At 31.7% G+C, this 20,705-nt stretch overlaps 2 protein-coding genes and 1 pseudogene across 7 annotated transcripts; 1 reads left to right on the top strand and 2 right to left on the bottom strand.

Annotated features, from left to right (window-relative positions):
• LOC7462000 (uncharacterized) lies at window positions 1-5,567 on the bottom strand. 6 transcript variants are annotated; one of them, XR_002981098.2, is made up of 8 exons: window positions 5,189-5,560; window positions 4,151-4,239; window positions 3,969-4,044; window positions 3,306-3,355; window positions 2,854-3,189; window positions 2,010-2,048; window positions 1,247-1,659; window positions 1-281 (listed from the first exon to the last, which is right to left on the bottom strand). XR_002981098.2 is itself a non-coding variant. In XM_024598350.2 (7 exons), the coding sequence occupies exons 1-7, from the start codon at window positions 5,370-5,372 to the stop codon at window positions 1,483-1,485; spliced, it is 951 nt and encodes a 316-aa protein (XP_024454118.1). In that variant the 5' UTR covers window positions 5,373-5,560; the 3' UTR covers window positions 1,104-1,482. The 6 variants fall into 6 exon arrangements, 5 of the variants coding, with proteins under 5 accessions (XP_024454118.1, XP_002303377.2, XP_052307587.1 ...); XM_024598350.2 differs by lacking the exon at window positions 1-281 and having other exon boundaries at window positions 1,104-1,659; XM_002303341.4 differs by lacking the exons at window positions 1-281; window positions 5,189-5,560 and adding an exon at window positions 5,048-5,184 and having other exon boundaries at window positions 1,104-1,659.
• Window positions 5,568-7,688: 2,121 nt separating this feature from the next.
• Window positions 7,689-10,001, bottom strand: LOC7471656 (uncharacterized). The gene is made up of 2 exons (XM_052451223.1): window positions 9,452-10,001; window positions 7,689-8,538 (listed from the first exon to the last, which is right to left on the bottom strand). Exons 1-2 carry the CDS (start codon window positions 9,920-9,922, stop codon window positions 7,918-7,920), a joined length of 1,092 nt encoding a protein of 363 aa, XP_052307183.1. The 5' UTR covers window positions 9,923-10,001; the 3' UTR covers window positions 7,689-7,917.
• A 7,644-nt stretch (window positions 10,002-17,645) lies between these two features.
• On the top strand, window positions 17,646-19,817 carry LOC7461999 (uncharacterized; annotated as a pseudogene).
• Window positions 19,818-20,705: the final 888 nt, after the last annotated feature.

Raw genomic sequence — 20,705 nt, 5'->3', positions numbered from 1 at the left:
TTCAGAACTTCATTACCACTTCTACATAGTGACCTCTGATGCTATTATTATTCGTTCCACTATGTATATGTAGGGAATAGAGAATAAATTCAGTTTGTAAGAAGAAACTGGAATCTCATGCCACATACTCAGGAGGCACTGTTTCACATAAAAAAATCACAAAAAAAGCCTTGGATTCCACTTCAAAGGACTACTTAAGTAAGAGTCATAAAAACCTTTCTTCACCTTTTTATCCACCAAAGGTATGATGCCAATGCATGCATTCCTTGAGAAAACTCTACCTAAAAGTCAAAACCCACAAACTTAACTGAGTCAGGTGAACTGGCTAGTCACTATTGACAGTTAAAGTTCTGAGTCCACACACTGAGGCCTATGACACTTCATCTTACTTCACCACACAAAACAACACATTTTTCATGTCATTTTCTCGAGACTAGTAAATGAACACTAAATCTATTTACTGCAAACACTAAAAAAAGAAAAGTTCTCTGTTGCAGCTATCATTTTTGTCCTGCACAACTTAACCCTACATTTAGACGTGGTGAATGAAGATGTTCTCGAGCTAGTTTGTAGAAATACAAACACGGAAACATGTCGCAACTCATGCTGACATGGCATGTCCAGGTCACAAAATCCATTTTAGTACAATGACCTGAATAGGCCTCATCACCATCTTTTTCTGTCATTAATCAGCACGCCACCAACTATACAGAGCATTTCCAATTGCAAAATAACCGGGTTAGAATTTTTTTTTTAACCTCAATTAACTCTTTCTTGGTCTTGGCATGTTACTTAAAATGAGTTGGGTCAGATATTTTCAACCCGGTTTGGCAGCTGCACCTGCTTTTGCTGTCCTATAGCTATTGACTTCCAATTACAGCCTGTAAAACTGTTTTGCAGCCAAAAGCTTAAAGATATTTATTCTTTTTCCTTTTTTCTATTTTTTTGGTATATTCATAGCATTCATTTGTTCAGGGAAAAAGATGCAAAACGTGCCCTACCAATTGCAGTAATCAAAACAACAAGGTCTCTAGGTGCAGATATAGACCAAAACCAAAAGTTGACATGTTCACCTATGAGAACTCAAAGCCGCACAAGTTAGATTTAACAGCAAAGACACGCATTATTAAAAATGAAAATTTCGGCCCATCGACTAAAAACAAATCGTTTTTAAAAAGGTTGAAGCTTAAGGAATATATGTAGAGAGTTGAAAAGGTAAATGTAGGTCAATGAATGGTTAGATTACCTTCTGGCTCAGAAACTCTTCAAGCCTTTGGATAGATGAACTTTAATCAATTATTTGCAAGAATACCTGCATCTACCTATATAATCTCATATCCCCTCTTTGTATAGAATTGATGCCTCCTGAGAATGGTCCTTCAAAATAGCATTTGAATCTGGGGCAAAACATCCAAATAGCTCAAAAGGGGCATTCATCGAGATCTTAATGATCAAGAATATGAGAAATTTAGTCATCTTCATCTACTTTTTTCTCTGTCTTCTTCGGCACTCAAAACAATCAGTGCATGGAGATTTATTTATAGTTGAGTGACTGGCCTGGAGCTTGTTGGGTGGTATTTTTAGGTCTTCTACAAGTATCTGACGAAGCTTTTGATTCTCCTCCATTAGCTCTTCAATGATTTGCTGGTGTCTCAACACCTGAACAGGATAGATTTAACTTACTAGAACATTTAACAAATTTACGTAAAGATATTAAACTAAAGAGTTGTTAACTAGTGGAAGAGTTTGCATCCTACAATAGTCATATGTGATGTATGTAAAGAGTGAACCAATTCAAGCAAATTTAGGAACTCCGTTTATGATTTGTTACTACATTGGATGATTCATTAAAAACTATCCTTCAAAGGGGGAAAAGAAACTTCATATTAAAAGCCATTGCATTCTACCAGAATTCCAAATCACTGATGCAAATTTTCACAGAAACAGCATCAAGTTGATAGAATAGCTTCATGATGCATAGGGAAATACTGATCAGCATGAAAGATTACCATTTGAAGCATGTTGTTTTCTGACCGCAAACGTCCAGCCTGTAGACATCCGATCCATGAATCAGATAGAAAATTGTAATACTTCAGGCCATGATATTATCATCTCAAGTCAAGTGAAATTAGGTTTGTTAAAAGGTTTTGTTATGTTTATGACAGGGAACTTTCAGTTGAAAATGTGTAAAACTGATGTGCCAAATTTTGAGGATCTAAAAACAGTGCTTCCTTCAATTGTTCCCCCCAAAGGACTGTGTAATTATTTGTATTTGTGCACTCACAACTTACACCAACAGCTTAAAAGCAAATATTATGCACCATACATACAGATTCCAGAGATAAGTTCCAACAGTTTTCAGATTTGAACTAGGTCAAATCATTGGACACGATAGAAGCACAAAACACTAACTCTTAGCTTTAAATTTTTTCCTTCAATTCTATATAAAGACAGATTCTGACAAAAGCTACTCATATTCTTGTTTTGAACTGAAAAAATCAACCTGTCTACTTCATAGTTCAATTGATGTTTTTATCCTCTAAAGGGAATTTTATTCTCCACTATCAAAATGGAAATGGTTTTGGCCATGGAGGATCGACCTAAGCAACTGAATCATATTCTAAATATAGCAATAAAATATCACTAATGAAAGCAATTACCTCCAAAATTGAAACAAATGGAACTACTGGCTTTCTAACATTACACTTCCTAATACCCTTTTCCTTAACAGAAAAGGAAACCTATGGCCCCAAGCTAATGTCCAAGGACCAGCCAATTGAAACACCCGAGGGACAAATTGCTTCACTCATCTATTAATCAAGCAAGAGAGAAAAATATATTTATCATACTTACCAATTCATTTATGTCAGTGCCATCTTCTTTCAGAATAGGATTTTGGAGAAAACTGCTAATCACCTTCTCTGTTCGGCTACCAAAAGAAGTATCACTGCCTTTTGAAGTGGAACTTTCAGAACTTGAATGTGAACTAACATTTCCATATCCATACAGACTTTGAGATGTTTGATCTGGGAGTTTTCTTGCTAACTGTGTAATATTTCCCAATGGGTTTTGGATTGAAGATTCAGTCAACATGCTCACGCCACTTTGCAAAGACATTGGAAGGGCACCTTGACCAATTGATAAATTGGGTGCTATTCCAAGTTTTGTCATCATCTTCATCAATACTTCCTGAGAAATTTGGCATCCAAATTTCAGATAAACAAGTTGTGAACTTGAAATAAAGTTTGTGCATGTATATTTGAATGTATGATGTATTTATGCTGTAAGAAATTATAATTACATACTAGAAAACAAGCTTGCATCTTCTGCACTGCCCCAGGTTTCACTGCAAGACCTGGCATATAAAATTTTTGTTTTCAGCTATCAAATGTGTGGATAATGATAAGGTGAAAGGGGCTTGGTGAGAACAACATATTTAAATAGGCTAGCAAACCTATCACAAGGCCAATTTTTAAATATATCCAATATGATTCATTTCAAAATTCTGGAAATGTAAGATATTCCAACAGAAGTCTTGATATTTTGGATAATAAGCCCAAAAATATCAAAGGGAACTAAGTTGTGTTTCCAGGACAAAGCATTATACTGAAATTCCAATAAAAACATGAAATGCTCAAAGCTTTGGATAACGACCTAGGTAGAGCAAAAGGAGGAACAATCAGAAGAATCCTCAAAAAGTTGTGTGTGTGTGAGTGAGTGTATTCTAGTAAATCTTTCTAGATCACAATAAATTCATGTCCAAGCAGTCCAAAAACAGAGACAAGCAAAACAATTAGGTGAAATCCATCATCATTTCCTGTATCAGCCAGCTAGACAAATGTCACGCATGCTAATACAATGGCAAGCCAGAATAAGTGTCTGGTAAGAGTCCACATTGTCAAAGCGAAAAATATTGCAGTAATATTAAGCACTGACTGCTTCTTCAGAAGACATAACACATGGCATACCAATTCCAAAGCCATGGCCGAAACCAACTCCACATCCAACGCCTGCTTGAATGTTCTTAGCTCCCAGCTTCCAAAGCTGAAGAATGAGACATGAGAATTGGGGGATCAGATCAATTTAACTTGCCAAACCATATGAAGAAACATTAATAATATGCATTGATAGGAATGAACATTTGACTTACTGCAGTATTTACATGCCTGGTAATTCCAGAAAAGGCATCAGTTGCGCCTCTAGTTGCACTCATTACTTGGCCCACCATTGGCAATGCACCTAGGATATAGTTCAAATCACAATTTGCAAGTTAACAACCACATAACATGTTGAAAAGATTCAGAGATGTCCTTAGAAATGGTATCACCAATAAAAGAAGGTAAAAACAACATTTTGTGCCTATTGGAATCAACTTTGACCCCAAAGTCTAACAATTATCCATGTGAAAGTACTTAAGATTACGATCACAAATCATGTACAGGTAGGTAGTGGCTGACTTCATTAATTGACATTTACAGGATGATCAAAGAAAACAACACTTTGAATTCAAGGACTATGGTCAACAAGAACATGTCCTGGGACTTGACAATTCCAAAAGGAATTGTTTTGGATCAGTTCAAAATTCCAAACGGTTATCTGTGGTGATTAAACTCTTTTCTTTCCTATATTTTTCTTTCTTTACCTTCGCTGTAGTAACATCTTTTATTGCAGGCGATAAAAGGCACTGACAAATGCAACCAGAAGAAAAGGACTATCATCGAAACATCCAATTGCAACTCAACAAAATGAAACATGCACAAAAGATTAACCTGACTCTTCAAAAAACCAAAGCTTTCAAATTCTTATCTTAATTGGAACATAGAACACCAAGCAACAAACACAAACCACTGATATAAATACTGTAAGCAAAACGCAGTCACATTAATTAATAGGAACACTCAATACAAATGCTTCTTCCCACTCAATAAAAAAAGTCAAGCACAAAACTTCTCCTCGTTCCCACATTTTCCAATCAACCAAACAAAAATCACACATTTTGAAACAAAAGAAAAGAAAAGAAAGAAAAAAACATAAAACGATAATTTACATGGAGTTTTAAGGATAGATTTCTCATGGGTTTCTTCAACATTCTTGGGTTTAAACAACCCACCAAAAAAAGCCATCATGCAATAGGCAAGTATAAAGAATGGAACTTTGAGAGATGAAAAAAGAGCGACAGGGAGTGTACCCATATTTACAGGCATGCCTTGACCAATACCAATACCACAGCCAAAACCAAAGCCAGTAAATACTTGAAGTACTTTGAAAGTAAAGGGATTCTCTATTTTGATTCCTTGCATAGGCTTTTTCTCATTTGTCACTACAATCCTACTGTTACTGTAATCGCTGCTGCCACCACTGCTGTTCTCCATTTTCTTCAATAAGCCTCTCTCTTTCTTTTAAAAAACCTCTTTATGCATACCTTTCTCTCCTCCTAAGCAAGGAATTATATTTTTCTGTCTCTCTATAATCTGCGTCCTCTGGTAAAATAAAACCCTTTGGTCTTTATTTATTTTATTACAAGGGAAAAACATAATTTAGGTGACAGAGGATGGACTATGGAGGATTAGCTGTTGTTTCCCTGCTAACTGGAGGGTTTGGTAATCTATGCACCTGGACAGGTGGCAGTTAAATGGAATTCCATGTGACAACTTGAGAAGGTTGAATTACTAAAATAGTCTTCGGTTTTTTAAATATCAAAACGCAGGTTGTCTTCCGATAGACAACAGATTTTGCTTAAAATTTTGACCATTCTGGAAGTTTCATTCAAATTCTAGCCGGAAGATCTCAGTTATATTCTCGTTATTCTGTTTCGGTTAAATAATGTTTTTTTTTTCTTATTTTTTTTTATTTAAATATTATTTAGTTTTATAATATTAATTATATCTTTCAATGAGCTAAAATTTTACTAAGAGTCTCTTTATATATTTTTATATCTTAAATTAAAATTTTAAAACAATTAGAGTTTAGAAAGACATTACAAAACTAGCGATGTCATTTTCATAAGTTTGTTTTAATTTGTAATTTTGTTTATAGGAAGATTAATTTATTGTGTACTTGTTTAGATTGAAATTTTTTCAATTTCATCATTCAATAATAAATTTATTGGTAATTGAGTTTTATAATTTATTTTGATTTGCTTTATTTGAAGTTATTATGGTTTCATAACCCGGGTCACAGATTTGAAAGATTAAATCAGGTTGATTTAGGTCGATCTAATATGTTGTAGTCTCAATATTTTTTTAAAATATTTTATTAAATTTTTTTGAGTTAAAAAATAATTTTACTAGTAATTCAGGTTGTTTTTAAACTCATTGAGTCAATTAAATTATATCAATTCATGTTTTTAAAAGAGAGTATCATTCAATAGTGGTATTTATTTGTTCTTTTAAACTAAGGAATGAGATCAATCATTGAACAGATAAACAAATTCACTTTTAAGAGAATGAATAAATGGATTCTTCTTCGTCTTTTAAAAAAATATTTGGGAATACAGTGTAAATTATATTTTTAAAATTTTAATTTTTTTTATTTAAAATATTTTTTTTTAATATTTTCAGATCGTTTTGATGTGCTGGTATCAAAAATAATTTGTTTTAAAAAAATTTATTTTAATATATTTTTAAACGAGCCATCACCACTGCAATCCCAAACAAATCCAATGATCAGTGTGCTATCTATCAACACATATGACATATAAGAGAAGATAGTGCTATCGGAATATTCTCTATTCTCTTGCATTACATGTCTTTAAGTGTTTTTATGAAATATGATATCTAATATCATTATAACGATAATCAAAATGGAATGCCAAAATTCTTCAACAATCTAATCACTCTATCACACATATGAGAGAAAAGACATTATTTATTATTATTTAGCCATGTTTAAATTCAATGAATTAGTATAAATACTCTATAATCATTTGTATGAATACCTTTTATTCTTGTTTTTTAGATGGAGACTCATTTTATTTTATTATGCTAAATAATAATTTTATTTGGATCATCAACCCTCTTTTTTTTAATACATGGACTATAATTGGTGACCTCTTTATTAAGTTTCAGTTAATTTTTGCAAAAATAAACCACCAAATGAATTTTTTTTATTGATATAAGTTCTTTCACATGGAATGAAGAGCTTTATGTGCAGATAATAATTATGGATAATCAATAGAAAAATCATGATGAATGCTTAGGGAGATCACTATATAATATAAAAACATAAAAATTTTATTAGAAACATGAAGATTCCGTTTAAAAATATAAAAATAAATAATATTATAAAGATTTCGTTTAGAGATATAAAAATAAATAATATCATGGAGAAAAATATAAAAAAACTAATTTGAGAGATGATATTACTTTTATTAGAAAGTTTAAAAGAACTTTTTAATGCAAGTGAAGGTACAATTTCTGAATATAATAAGTCTTTAGCATTATTTTTGTTAATTTCAACAGCAATTGTGATGTTTCTTTAACGGTATTAGATTTAAAAATATTTGCTTCAAAATCCAGCAAGATTTTAATAACATTGGAAAGAAATGATTTTAAATTCAATATCAATAGAGATATTTCACGGTTATCATCAAAATTAATATATTTTTATAATTAAATAAATATTGATAAACATGTATGATACATACATTTGCCTCAAATATCATTATAAAATCTATAAATGCCTGCATATCTAACAAACAATTGTAATTAAAATTCCATATTTTGTAGTGATAGCAGATTGTCATGGGTTATTTGGAACAAACCATTATTCTCAAGGCAGCATGTATATTTCATTTCCAAATACATGAACAGCTCCCGTGCTCTTGATCAAACATTCAATGTTACAAATGCACACTAGCGAAGAGAAGAAATGATGCATGCACACACTGTAGGAGCCAAACCAAACCTTACTTGGAGCTCAATTTCCTGCAGGGATTGTAACTATAACGCTGACGTCTGAAGTATTCTCAGTAGAAGATGGAATCGCCATTGCAACCGCCGATCCAATCCAGCAAGAAACGTGAGTAGGCTCATTGCCATCGTGGAAAGCTAATTCTTTGATCCCTAAATCATCCAAGGTGATCACTTGACACCTAAAGTTCAGATTAGGCTTAACAAGCTCGTTTTTCTTGCAATTCTCGACCCTTTTAACCTTAGGTGATTCTTTCACGAACAAAGAAAACTCTGATGACATTTCACTGCCTTGTTTGTGCTCTGCCTCCTGGATGCTATGTGATACGGCTCTCTTGCATAACTCATTCTGCACACCTTCAATTTCGCTATCGCCTGCGATCTTGAATATCGTTGTCTGGCCACTCTGTTTGCTAGGTGTGGACCTCGTGGTGTTACTAGGAGATAAACTGGTGTTTCTGAGATTGGGGAGGTAGAATATGGGCTTTTCGAGTGCATTGTTGTTGAGCAGTAATTTCTTTTGAATACCTGACCACCTCGGGAGGAAGTTGTCCATGATTAAATGGTCTGCCAAGAGAAGGCTAGAACTAATCCCAATTGAGTACCCACCACACTGGAAGTTGGTGACCTGTAAGAAGTAAAAAAGAAGACCTTAAGTACTGTTACACGCCATTTTCTGACACCAGTGCTCACTTATATTCACATTAAATTACTACTTGTATCCTCGGACATCACTATATTCAATCTGGGTAGTTAACTACAAATTACAACTTAAAAAGCTACGTATATTTATTGAAAAGTATTTTTTTGTTTGAAAAGTGATTTATTTGGAAAGGAAATTTTTGAAAAGTAAATAATTTTTCGATGTTTAGTATTGTTATAAAAAATAAATTGAAAAATACTTTTCAGTATTTGGTTATGTTATGAAAAATAAGCTGAAAAATAGCTTATTAATATTTTATTTTATTTTCAAGTTTATTAAAATAATGAGGAACAAATCTTACAAATTAAAAAGTTGAATGAGAATGAAATTGAGAAAAATATAATTTCATAAATTATCTCAAAAAAAAATAATAATCAAAATAATGAAGATCAAATTTAACAAATAAAAAAATTAAAAGATGATGAAATTAAAATAATAATAATTAAAATTTCATAAATTATTTCAAATAAAATAAGTAACAATAAAAAAAATAATGACCAAATTTGATAGATAAAAAATTTCAATTAAAAAAATGATAAGAGAAAAGCAAATAACAATCATAAAAATGAGGACCAAAGTTAATATAAAAATCAAATCAAATCAAATTTTAAGGGATGAAATTGAAAAAAAGAAGAAGAAGGATTCAAACAAAATATATATCAATCAAAAGTTTGAGGACCAAATTTGATATAATCAGCAAATAATATGATATTTCTAAATTTTTCATAACTTTTAAAAAGTGTTTTTCGTTCAAAATAAAAAGAAAATACTTTCCTGAAAATCAAGCCAAATTTTTTCCATTTTCTAGGCAAACAAACGCTCCCTTGCCTGAACATACCTGAACATAGAGTAGCGGAGAGAATTGGGGATTTTGTTCATCAATATCCATCCAAGAGACGAGTTCGGCCTCTGCTTTTTCGTTTTCTTCCAAACCAAGAAACTCTTGCAAAGTCATTGTAATCTTTGCCTCAACAAGTCTAACTCCGGTATCGTTTGACACCATCTCTAGTTCTCCATTGCCATCTTCAACTCTCCGTAGTCGTCCACTGAGCATCGGTTGGTCCTGCAATGCTCTCCCCAGGGACTCCTTAATCCATCCCGCAACAAGCCAACCAGAATCTTCCTCCACGGCCTTGTTGTAGCAGAGGACTATGCTCAGGCACCCCCGGAAAATATCTGAACTAACAGGGTCCTTCACTGACACTAGGCACGTTTCTCTTGGATCAGTCACCTTGGAGGGTGCCACTGTTTGCACACCTTCAATTTGTACTTTATGCACAAACTCACTACTAATCTGGGACATTGCCATCTTCTGCAGCACGATGACAACCAGAAAATCGGTGTGCTATTTATAGCTAAGGTTGCATCCAAAAGTTTGCCTTACACCCGTATTACTGAGGATGATTCTTAATTCATGTTTACTGGTTTCATCAAGGTGACCCTTCATGTCTGAAAAGAAATTAACAAAGTAAGGCCATTAATTAATTTACACTTTCAATTTACGACCTAACTAGACGAGTCTCGTGCTATGCCGCGGGACAATTCTTTTCTTCTTCTTTTTTCATAAAAAATGTTATGATTATATAAGCACATTTAAAAAAAAAAAATTGTGGTTCAGGTTATAGATCCATCTAGATCAAATAAAATGATTTTATTTTAATTATATAATAAAAAATAGACAACGATAACAAATAAACCAAAGAAATTGATCACGATAACCTAGGGAAAAAACCTTTTTTTCAAAAGAAGAAAAATAATGCAGTTAAATTCTTAGGCAATTAAACACAAAAGGATAAAATTGAGTAAAAAAAGAAAAAAAATGATCAACCCAACTTGAGTTAACATGAAAAACCTATAAGCTTGGTAATAAGGGTCGAGCAAACCCAGGTTAGCCTGTCAAACTCGTAGTTTAGGTTATGAGATTAGGATAACCGGATAGAACAAAAAACCGAAGAAAACCACAAAGCCCATATCTTAAAAAAAAAACCAACGTCGAATGATGAAATTAAAAAAAATTAAAAAAAAATATGTTAACTTGTGTTAACTTTTTAAATTTGTGACCCGGGTCAATAGATTGGAAGCACCCTATTTGAAAAAACCATGTAGCCCAAATCATAACCACTCAAATGTTGAAGGATGAAATCTAAAACAAAATCAATACAATGTTAAAGGATGAAACTGGAAGAAATAATTAAATCTCAAAATTTCCCAAAGTAAAACAAATTAAAAAAAGAAAAATGATTAAAAACAAATTCAATTAAGAAAATGATTAAATAAATAAATAGAAAAAAAATAGGGACCAAACCTAATAGATGAAAAAATTGAAGGATAATAAAATTGAAAAAAAAACTAATTTAATAAACCATTTTAAATAAAAAAAATAGTAATCAAAAGTCAATTGTGCCAAACTGGAGGTCATACATCACATGTGTTGTCGTAGGATGGAATGAGCGCTGAGATGAATCTAATCACATCAAGGAAATTGTTGTTAACCGTCAGATGTCATTGCACGTGTTGCCCGAAAGAGATGGATTAGGAAGGAGGATATTTCTAAAACTACCTTTAGGACTCATTACGAGTTCTTGGTGTTGTCTTTTAGGTTAACGAATGCACCAGCAGTCTTTATAGACATGATGAACAGGGTTTTTAGGTCGTTTATTGATAGGTTTGTTATTATGTTCGTTGATAACATCTTGGTGTATTCAGTCAGTTAAAAGGAACATAAAAAGCATTTGAGATTGATGACATTTTGAAAAATTGTCGTTTTAGTCCATAAACTTAGGAGACTGAACCTGATTTTCTTTTATGCATTAAAATCTTTTATTTGTGTTGTTTGGGGTTGTTTTTTAGTATATTTTGTATATTTGTTGTAAATTCTCCTAACGATCCTCGGTAGGATTTTCGGGTTTTTCATCTGATATTTCTTTTAGTTCTATATTTTTTGGATGAGTGGGATAATCTTTAATATGCATGTAATATAAATAAATATGTATGTTGATTATATGATGAGTATGACTAGTTAATTTCTTGAATATTTATATTTGGTGCTTTATTTTCTGAGTACGCATCTATTCTTGAATTTACATTCGCATTCTATTAAATTAAATTCTATTCGATATATATATAGATATGCGAATATCTATTATGCCTTGATATAGGATTTGTCAGTAACTTCATGCTAACGAAGAGTAGTTAGCTTATACGCACATAATATTTTGTATACCTAGCTAGTGAGAAAGAAATCAGCTTCGATTGATCCTCCCATGGTGGTTACCTCCAGATGTCATCTGATCTCTGACATGTATTCTACTACCATATGTTATGCTTAATATGTATATTTATATCAAGATATATATGACTTATAAATTATTAATATCTAAGATGTATATTAAATGTTATTCCTTTACTGAGTTGGTTAAACTCACCCCTCATTTTATATTATTTTCAGGTCATTAGTTTATGTTAGCAGGTTGACTTTGTTGATCATTCATGCTTCTTCGTTTTTATTTGATATGTCTTGCTTGTTTCCACGAGGTTTTCTTTTAATTTGTCTTAGAGTGCTCCATTATTACACTGATTTATTTAAAGCTTGGGTTTTATGTAATGTAACACGTATTATGAACCCTCGTTTTGTATTTATCTGATGATGAGATATTTTGAAAGTTTATGCAATGCTGCTCATATGTTGTCAGTCATGGACTCGGAATTCGGTTTGATGCGTTGGTGCTTGCTATGCACATGTCATCCACTTTTATTTTTTATCAATATTTTATATTTATTAAAAGATTAAATTGCCTTCTAAGTCAACATGAATATAACAAAAAAAATCCAATATGAAAAGACAAAATAACCCTTGGATGCCAACTTACCACGTTTTGGTTTTCAAGGGTATTGAAGTTATTTAATTGTTCTAACAAGAATAAAAAGATGAAAACACCCTTGGGCGACAATTTATTGTTTTTTTCTTTTTAAGGGTGCTTTAGTGATTTTCTGTGTCAAAAAACAAAAAATACCAATTTGTATCCAATCAATTGTATAATAACTAGTAGGCCATTAAAAATAACCGAATTACTCTCGTCACCTAGGCCATTGATTTTTTTCAAAGGATAAAAGGTAATTACACTGAATGATGAATAGTAAATTGAATCTATATGCATAATAAATTTGCCTTTCATTTTAGTTTTTTTTATTATAATTATGATTTAGCCATTGTAATTCAATTTAACAAGAAAATGTGTCTAACTTTCTATTGGCTCATTGATATTACTTATAGTGAATTAGTTGGTTGGTATACAAGGCATCTTGCTTGCACAAAATTTGGTAATAAAAAATTATTAGTAATATTCTTAATTAAAATTAAAATTAAAACAAAAGCTAAAAGAGATCAAGGTTTTAAACTGCATACATTTGCATTTTATTATTGTTTTACATAGTAAAATCATTATATTGTCCTTGCCAAGAAAAAACCAACCAACTTGACATGAGGAGCAATTTGGTATTTTTTATAGGACATATTAGTCATTATCAAATTAAACGGGGTTAATTTAGCCTTCTCAAGTTCTTGTTTCCCAATAGAATTACTAAGCAATCCTTAAAAGAAAAATAAAACATTTACCTTGGATCATGGAGTTTTTTCACTTTTCAATTTTTTTGCAATTACAATGGCTTAAATGCCCTTAAAATTAAACTTTTTTTGCTTTGCTTACAAGTGCGTTTTCATCATTTTATTTTAGCTTGTTTTTTTTTTTGTAATTCTTGTGTGGGATTGGGGGTAATTAGATCTTTTAAGATATATTGTTATAATACTGACAAGCGTTCATCTTTTACATTAAATTATTGTTGATTTTTTTCACTTTTTTTTATGTTTTTTAATCATGTTATTAATTAGCCGAGTTTATTAATTCCAATTCAATCAATAATTAAATTCTCATATATATTTTTTTAATTTTTAAAAATGTTTACATTACCTTGATATTTTTTTATATTAAAAATAAATAAATTGACCCGTAATATAGTGTAAACCTCCTATAATCATGGATTTTACATCCATCTTAATTCAGCTGTGATTAATTATAGTTGATTTTACATCCATCTTAGAACTTGTTTGTTTTCATTTCAAAAGCGTTTTTGAAAAAATTTAAATTTTTTTTATTTCTTTGCTTTAAATTAATATTTTTTGTGTTTTTAGATTATTTTGATGTGCTGATATCAAAAATAATTTTTAAAAAATAAAAAAAATATTATTTTAATACATTTCTGAGTGAAAAGCACTTTGAAAAGCAACCGCAGCCACACTCCCAAACAGGCAGATCATGAAGAATTATTATTTAATTGAGATATTATTTAAACTTTAAATTTAAATGGAGATCAAATAAAAATATTATTTAATTAAGATTATTAATTCATCAACCTTATCCTATAATATATATATATACAGAACACCACACATAATTACAGTCATTTTTGTCATGGATATTTGATCGATGCTCAAGCTATATCATTAATGTGACCTTATCCATCCTCTAACGGACAACAACCAACCAACTATTATTAAGTTTTTGAATATATATATATATATATATTAGCTAGACATGGGCATATATATATATATTAGCTAGACATGGGCATCAATAGCTTGTGCAATTAAGGATATTAGTTAGTTGTTGGATCAACCACCCCCCGCATGCAATAATTATGAAAGATAGCACACCACACATAATTTCCACGCAAGATCCGAACACTTATATTAAACTTAAAAAAAAAAATTAATTATCGAAATTCCATGGTTTAAAAGTATTAATGTTTGATTTGGCCGTACTTATTTAAACATTTATTTAATGAGAATGAGATTAATGATTACTTTCAAGCGAACTATGATTTCCATTTCATGCCGTTTCTGGAAGGAATTAAAGCGAAGTGCTATTTGATTCCGGGTTTGGTTCAAGAAAATTAAATGATTAATTTCATGTTTAGTGGCATTGTTGTAATATAATGTGGCAAGATGATTCGGAACTGTTTGTGATTATCATAGTTATTGTTTTTCAAAATAATTTTTAATTGAAAATATATCAAAATAATATTTTTTATTTTTTTTTAAAATTTTATTTTTGATATCAGCAAATCAAAACAATCTAAAATCATAAAAAAAAAATTAAAAATAAAAATAAAAAGATTTTTTAAAGGCAAAAATAAACACACTTTTTATACTAATTATTCCATGCATTTTGCGTGAGAGCTTGCAATGCAAAGCATTAGTAAAAGGGTTTTTGATACGAGGATAATATTTGATGTTTTTCAGAATCTGAGATGGTGGGTATATCTTTGTGTTCAAATGTTAGGAAATTTAAGATTTTGGAGAATCTCATGTGTTAAGACATTATATTATTTATAAAGTTAGAAATACGATTTCTTTTTAAAATAATGAAAACTTGAGATGTAAAACACTTGGAATACGAAGATTTTTCTTTTCTTTTCACTTAAATGTGTCTCCATCTTTTATATTGAATTGATTAATTAATATATCTTTATTTCTTTTAGATATAAGAGAACAAATAATTTAAGTAACTAGCTACATGCATGTATTTGCTAGAATCTAATTAATATGTATTTCAACCACTTTAATCCTGTAATAAATGTAGACATTTAATACGTATTCCAACCACTTTAATCTTGTAATAAATGTAGACATTTAATATATAACCAGATCATTCATCAATGAAATGTTGAAAAGGCGCGCACGAGGTTAATTTTATTAATTATAAATGTAATAAACACATATAGAATAAATAACAAATACAAGGAATATTGGTGGGACAAACAAACAAATGAATTAAAAACACCAAGCAAGTAGCAATGGAAGCAAGCAGATCCATCTGGAGCAGTCCTACAATCAACAACATCAACTGCTGTTTCAATAAAGATCAAGAAGTTTACGAAAGAGAATCCTTAAAAAATTCATTTTCTGCTAAGTGTCTTGATTGCGTTTTCTTTCGAGTATTCCACGTCAATGTCTTTTTTCTGTAAAGAGAGAGTTGGACACGTATTGTCAATATCCAATCGTAAAGTTGAGTTGTTGTGATTCAGGTGTGTTTGTTTTATGAAAATAAATATATTCTTGGAAAACAACTTGTTAAAAATGAATTTTTATATTATTTACTTTTGAAGTATATTTTTTTTAAAATGAAATAATGTGCATTGATAGTTAAGTAATAGTAGTATGATTATATATAAGATATTAATTATTGTTGGGTTGATAATTGTGATAATAATGTGAATAATAGTAAAAAGGTGATTGTTATGATGATTATATTGATAATAAGATATCAGTAACGTTGATGGTAAGGATGAAGGTAAAGACGGGGGGTGGTACTTGTAGTGATAGTGGTATTGATAAAATAATAGGTATGACAAATGACTATTATATTAAGAAGTAACGTGGGTGGTACTGGTAGAATGAATGTTTGTGATTATTACAATAATAATAATAATATAGTGGTGGTGGTGGTTGTGGTGATGGTAAAATAAAGTCATATATTTTCATTAATAATATGGTAGCGGTTGCAACAATAAAAATAGTATGTTATGGAGTCATTGTGAGTGATGGTTGTTATTATAATAGTTATAGATGATAATAAAGTCATATGGTAGCGGTTGCATCTAAGTCTTTTTATAAAACAATTGGTCAAAAAAATTGGGTTTGGGCTATTTGAACTCTTAAAACTCACATTTCAACATACCAAGAAAATAATTAAATTAAAAAAGAAAAAAATAAAAGGCTTCAAAGGATACCCTAATCACATTTGGGCTTGCAATGCCAAGCGCTTCTCAACTTGATAGGCTAGGCTCGCGCTCCTAACATATAAAAAAAATAAAAGCTCATGCACAACTATGTTTCAAAGGCATGCGCTTTTAAAAAAAAAAATCAAGGCACCTAAGTTTTTTTAAAAACAATTGGTAAAAAAAAACTAGGTTTGGACCATTTAGCCCCTAAAACTTACATTTTAATATATTTTCATCAAAAATATATATATAAAAAAAACATCATAGATACCTCAATAACCTCATTAACCCTAAAAGCATCATCTAATGACCCTAAAAACTCAAAATTATATTGAAAAGGCTTTAAAAGAGCATATCTACATTTTCTAATATGATTACAAACTCAAACCACTCCATCGAACCCCCCCTCCTTAATAGAAATTCATACACACCAAGATCACTGTTTTTGTATGACTAGCCAAAATTTGTCTCTCCTTTTCATTTCTGATGAATCTCTCTTCTCTTTAACATATAAGAATTGAAACGTGAAAAAAATAAAATTTTATGATTAAGCTATAAATTCATCAAACTACGGGAACTAAAAAATATATATATATATATATCACCTCTCTATCTTAAAGGGATTGAAATGTAAAAGAAATGAAGTTTTATGATCAAGTAAAAAAAAAACCTTGTCTCCTCTCTAACTTGCAGGATTTAAATGTAAAAAAAAAAAGTTTTATGATCAAGTTGTAAATTCAACAAATTACAGAAACTAAAATGCAAAAAAGTGTAAACGTGAATAGTGAACTAATAGAACAATGTTTTACTATTCAGGTTTAGTTTTATTGCATGATGCTTATAACTGCGTAATGTATAATATAGGAATTACAAACAGACTTGGCTTAACGCTGATAACCCAATGATACTTTACCTATATTTTCACTATGGAAACATAATTAGCACATAGTATTATCCGAAAAAAGAAAAAATATGCCCAAAATCCTGGCCTGAATTCGACACTATATAATCACTGTTTATTTTTTATTTTTGTGTTCAAAATTATATATATTTGAATGTAATTTAAAAATGCATTTAGTTTAAAAAATATTAAATTGATGTTTTTTTAGTGTTTTTTATGAATTTGATGTGTTAATGTTAAAAAAAAAATTAATATATTTTCAAATAAAAAAAAATTTTAAAAATTATTTTCCACCACAATATTATAATAAAACTTGGGGCATTTTTCAACTACAACTTCAGAAGGCCTATTAAGTTCTAAAATAAAATATCAAAATATAATTTATATTATTCAAAACTAAAAATAAGGAAACCAACACTGTGTCAGCTGTTAAAGCTAAGGTGACGGATGATGTTAGGGAAGAAGACAATATTGTCATTGTTGGTGCTAGGATTGTTGGAGTTGCCACTGCAGTGTCTCTTCAAAGGCTACATCATAGGCCAAACAGTCAACAACACGCAAGGATGTGCTGGACTAATTGCTTTTATTAATTATCTTGGTTTTCTGAATCATTTTCATCTAGTTTTGAGTTTTGATGGTGTCTCATGGCCTTCCAATACCATTTGAAAGGGATGATAATTGATTTGAGGATATTTTATAGGGTCGGAGTTTGCTCATCGGTGCTTGAGCAAACAGAATCGCTTAGAACTGGTGGAACATCACTTACCCCTTTCAAGAATGGATGGAGGAGGAGGGTATAGGGTGCAGTTGGAGTCGGGAGTGATCTTAGAAGCCATTAATGGTGTATCTTACAAGGAATTACTGAACAATTAAGACTTCACCTATGCCTCTGTTATTCGCTCCTGAACTTTTTCATGTGATCAGCTGTGCAGGATGGTGGTGAAGTCAGAAGATGGAAGGGAGCAGCGTTCTTTCAGATTCAAAGTTGAAGATGAGAGGTATTGACTTTGGTAAAAAAAAAAGAAAAAAAAAGCATGGATTTTCCCTTTTCTATTAGACTAAAAAAGGAAGTGTTCTTTTTTGTTTTTTCGTAACTTATTTGTGATATGATCTCACGGCCAAGAAGCTCGTGCCGTAGAGAGGAGAATCCTTCTAGAGACTCTTGCCAGTGAGCTTCCATCAGAAGCAGTTCGTTTCTCTTCAGAGAAGAGAGAATGGCAAAATGCTTCTTGAACTTGTGGACGGGACAAGGCTACTTGCAACGGTTAATCAATTTTAGTATTATCTTGAAGTAGTTCTCTTTTTTTTTTTTTTTTTTTTTATATTAGCATATCAAAAATAATAGAAAAAAATAAAAAAAAAATGAAAAATACAGCTGGGCTACACAAACAAACGGTGCCGAATTCATCTAAGATGGAAACATGATTTAGTCTAAGAAAATAGACACTTCTGGTTATCGCCATCAAAGTTCCTTCTGCCACCAGGTTCTTTTTTCTCTCAACTCTTCCATGATGTCATTCAGATGATGTGTCCATGGGGTTTGTGTCCATGGGGTTTTTTGTTCTATGTATCACTTCAAGAATTGCAAAATTCATATTCATGAAAGGTTGCTTCATTTCGTGTATGATTTGGCATTTTCAATGATTTTCCCTACAGGTCCAAAGACCAGCAATCCGTCTGTGTTGAAGAAGCAGGCTAGAGCACTAGTCAAGAACTGGCCATCTGAGCTACTAAATTTAATAGAGATCTAACACCAGGCGAAACAATCAGTAAACCTCCTCCGGTGGGTCGCTGGCCGTGGCCAGCCATAAGCCCTCCCCCGTCAACTGGAACGGCAGTGTTAGTTGGAGATGCGTGGCACCCAATGACTCCCAACCTTGGGCAAGGTGCTTCTTGTGCATTGGAGGATGCAGTAGTTCTAGCACGAAAGCTTGGAGGATGCTATGAGGTCATATGGAATCGAAAGATGGCCTCGTGTCTTTCCATGAATCGTACGAGTCGATCTTGTGGGATCGCTTCTGCAGTGGGAAAACCTGTTGGCTGTTCTATTGGGAACAATATAATCATACCAAAGCTAGTTAGGCTCGGTCCAAATTTGGAACACACAAATTTCGATTGCGAGCCTTCACTGCAGACAAACTTCTGAAAGTCCCAAAGCAAGAATGACACTAGGAAGAAAAAGGATTTACCATCACAGATGCCAGCCAAACCTTTTTCTATCTTTCAAAACACACTCTCTCCATTGTAATTCAGGTACCCTTTATACCCTTTTTTTTTTTTTTTTAACATGGATGTCCAGGTCAACTTGCACGCACCTCGACTAATCTCACGGGCCCTGAAGTTAACGACCATGTAAACCTACAGTGGCCCTGAGGTTTATGGGACTCAAACTGGTAACTTCTAGAGAGCAAACCTAGGACTTGATCAGTTAAGCTACACCTCTCAGAGTTAGATACGCTTGTACACTTCATTTTACATATGATGGTTGCTTTGAGTTCTTAATGTTTACAGCATTTAATTCCAATAGTTACGTTTCCCATCTTATGTCTAGCTCCCTCGTTGCAAGAAGCAGCTCCTCGCAGCTTCAAGGACATACTTCGAATAGGAATAAGCAAGTGAAGAAAGTGTTTGGTAGAAAAAGGGGCAATGAAACAAATAGCACAAATAAAAAGTTCAATCACCCCTCTAAAGAAAAACTAATCACATTTGGATCATTCAGACATTTTGGAGGGTCTCGTTAGGTTGTTTTCGGTCATCTTTGCAAAATGATCTCCGAGTTTCCATCCAAAGCCAGGCTTGAAGAAACATATAGCTGCAAGTGTGAGCAGCAAGCACAATTGATGCACGATTGATCATTCACCTCTTCCTAACATTAAGGTTAGCCTTCATAGCATCTGATCCTCAAGGGGTGGCCACTCCATAATTTTCAAAATTTGATATTATGCCCTATAGAATATATTTTCTAGCATTTGGTCCTTCTACCCTAAGATATTTTACACTCCCATGCTAATATTTTCCCTTTTATAAGAGGACCACACTAAGAAAAGATTGAAATTAGACAAACCAAATGCACCATTAACCCTCCTGAATTATGAGATTGATACCCTAACCTTTTAGTTTTTTTTTTTTAATCTCAACCTTGATACAATAGATGTTCTGATGTACACTCCTTATGCTAGGTTTCCATCTATTTGAGGCGCTACACAATATTTGCAGGTCAATAAATTTTTGTACATAACACATTTTATTTAACAACTAATATTACGAAGCTAACAAAACGATTATCAAAGCATCATGCGATTATGGATCGAAATCAGAAAGAGAGATATGTTTATCAAAATGAGGTATAACAAACACAATATCAATTAACAATTAACTTCTTACTTTCACATATATTTACATGATCGTATCG

This window comes from Populus trichocarpa, chromosome 3, assembly GCF_000002775.5.
Source record: "Populus trichocarpa isolate Nisqually-1 chromosome 3, P.trichocarpa_v4.1, whole genome shotgun sequence".
In the NCBI taxonomy this organism is placed as follows: domain Eukaryota; kingdom Viridiplantae; phylum Streptophyta; class Magnoliopsida; order Malpighiales; family Salicaceae; genus Populus; species Populus trichocarpa.
This window is presented reverse-complemented; position numbering and strand designations above follow the sequence as displayed.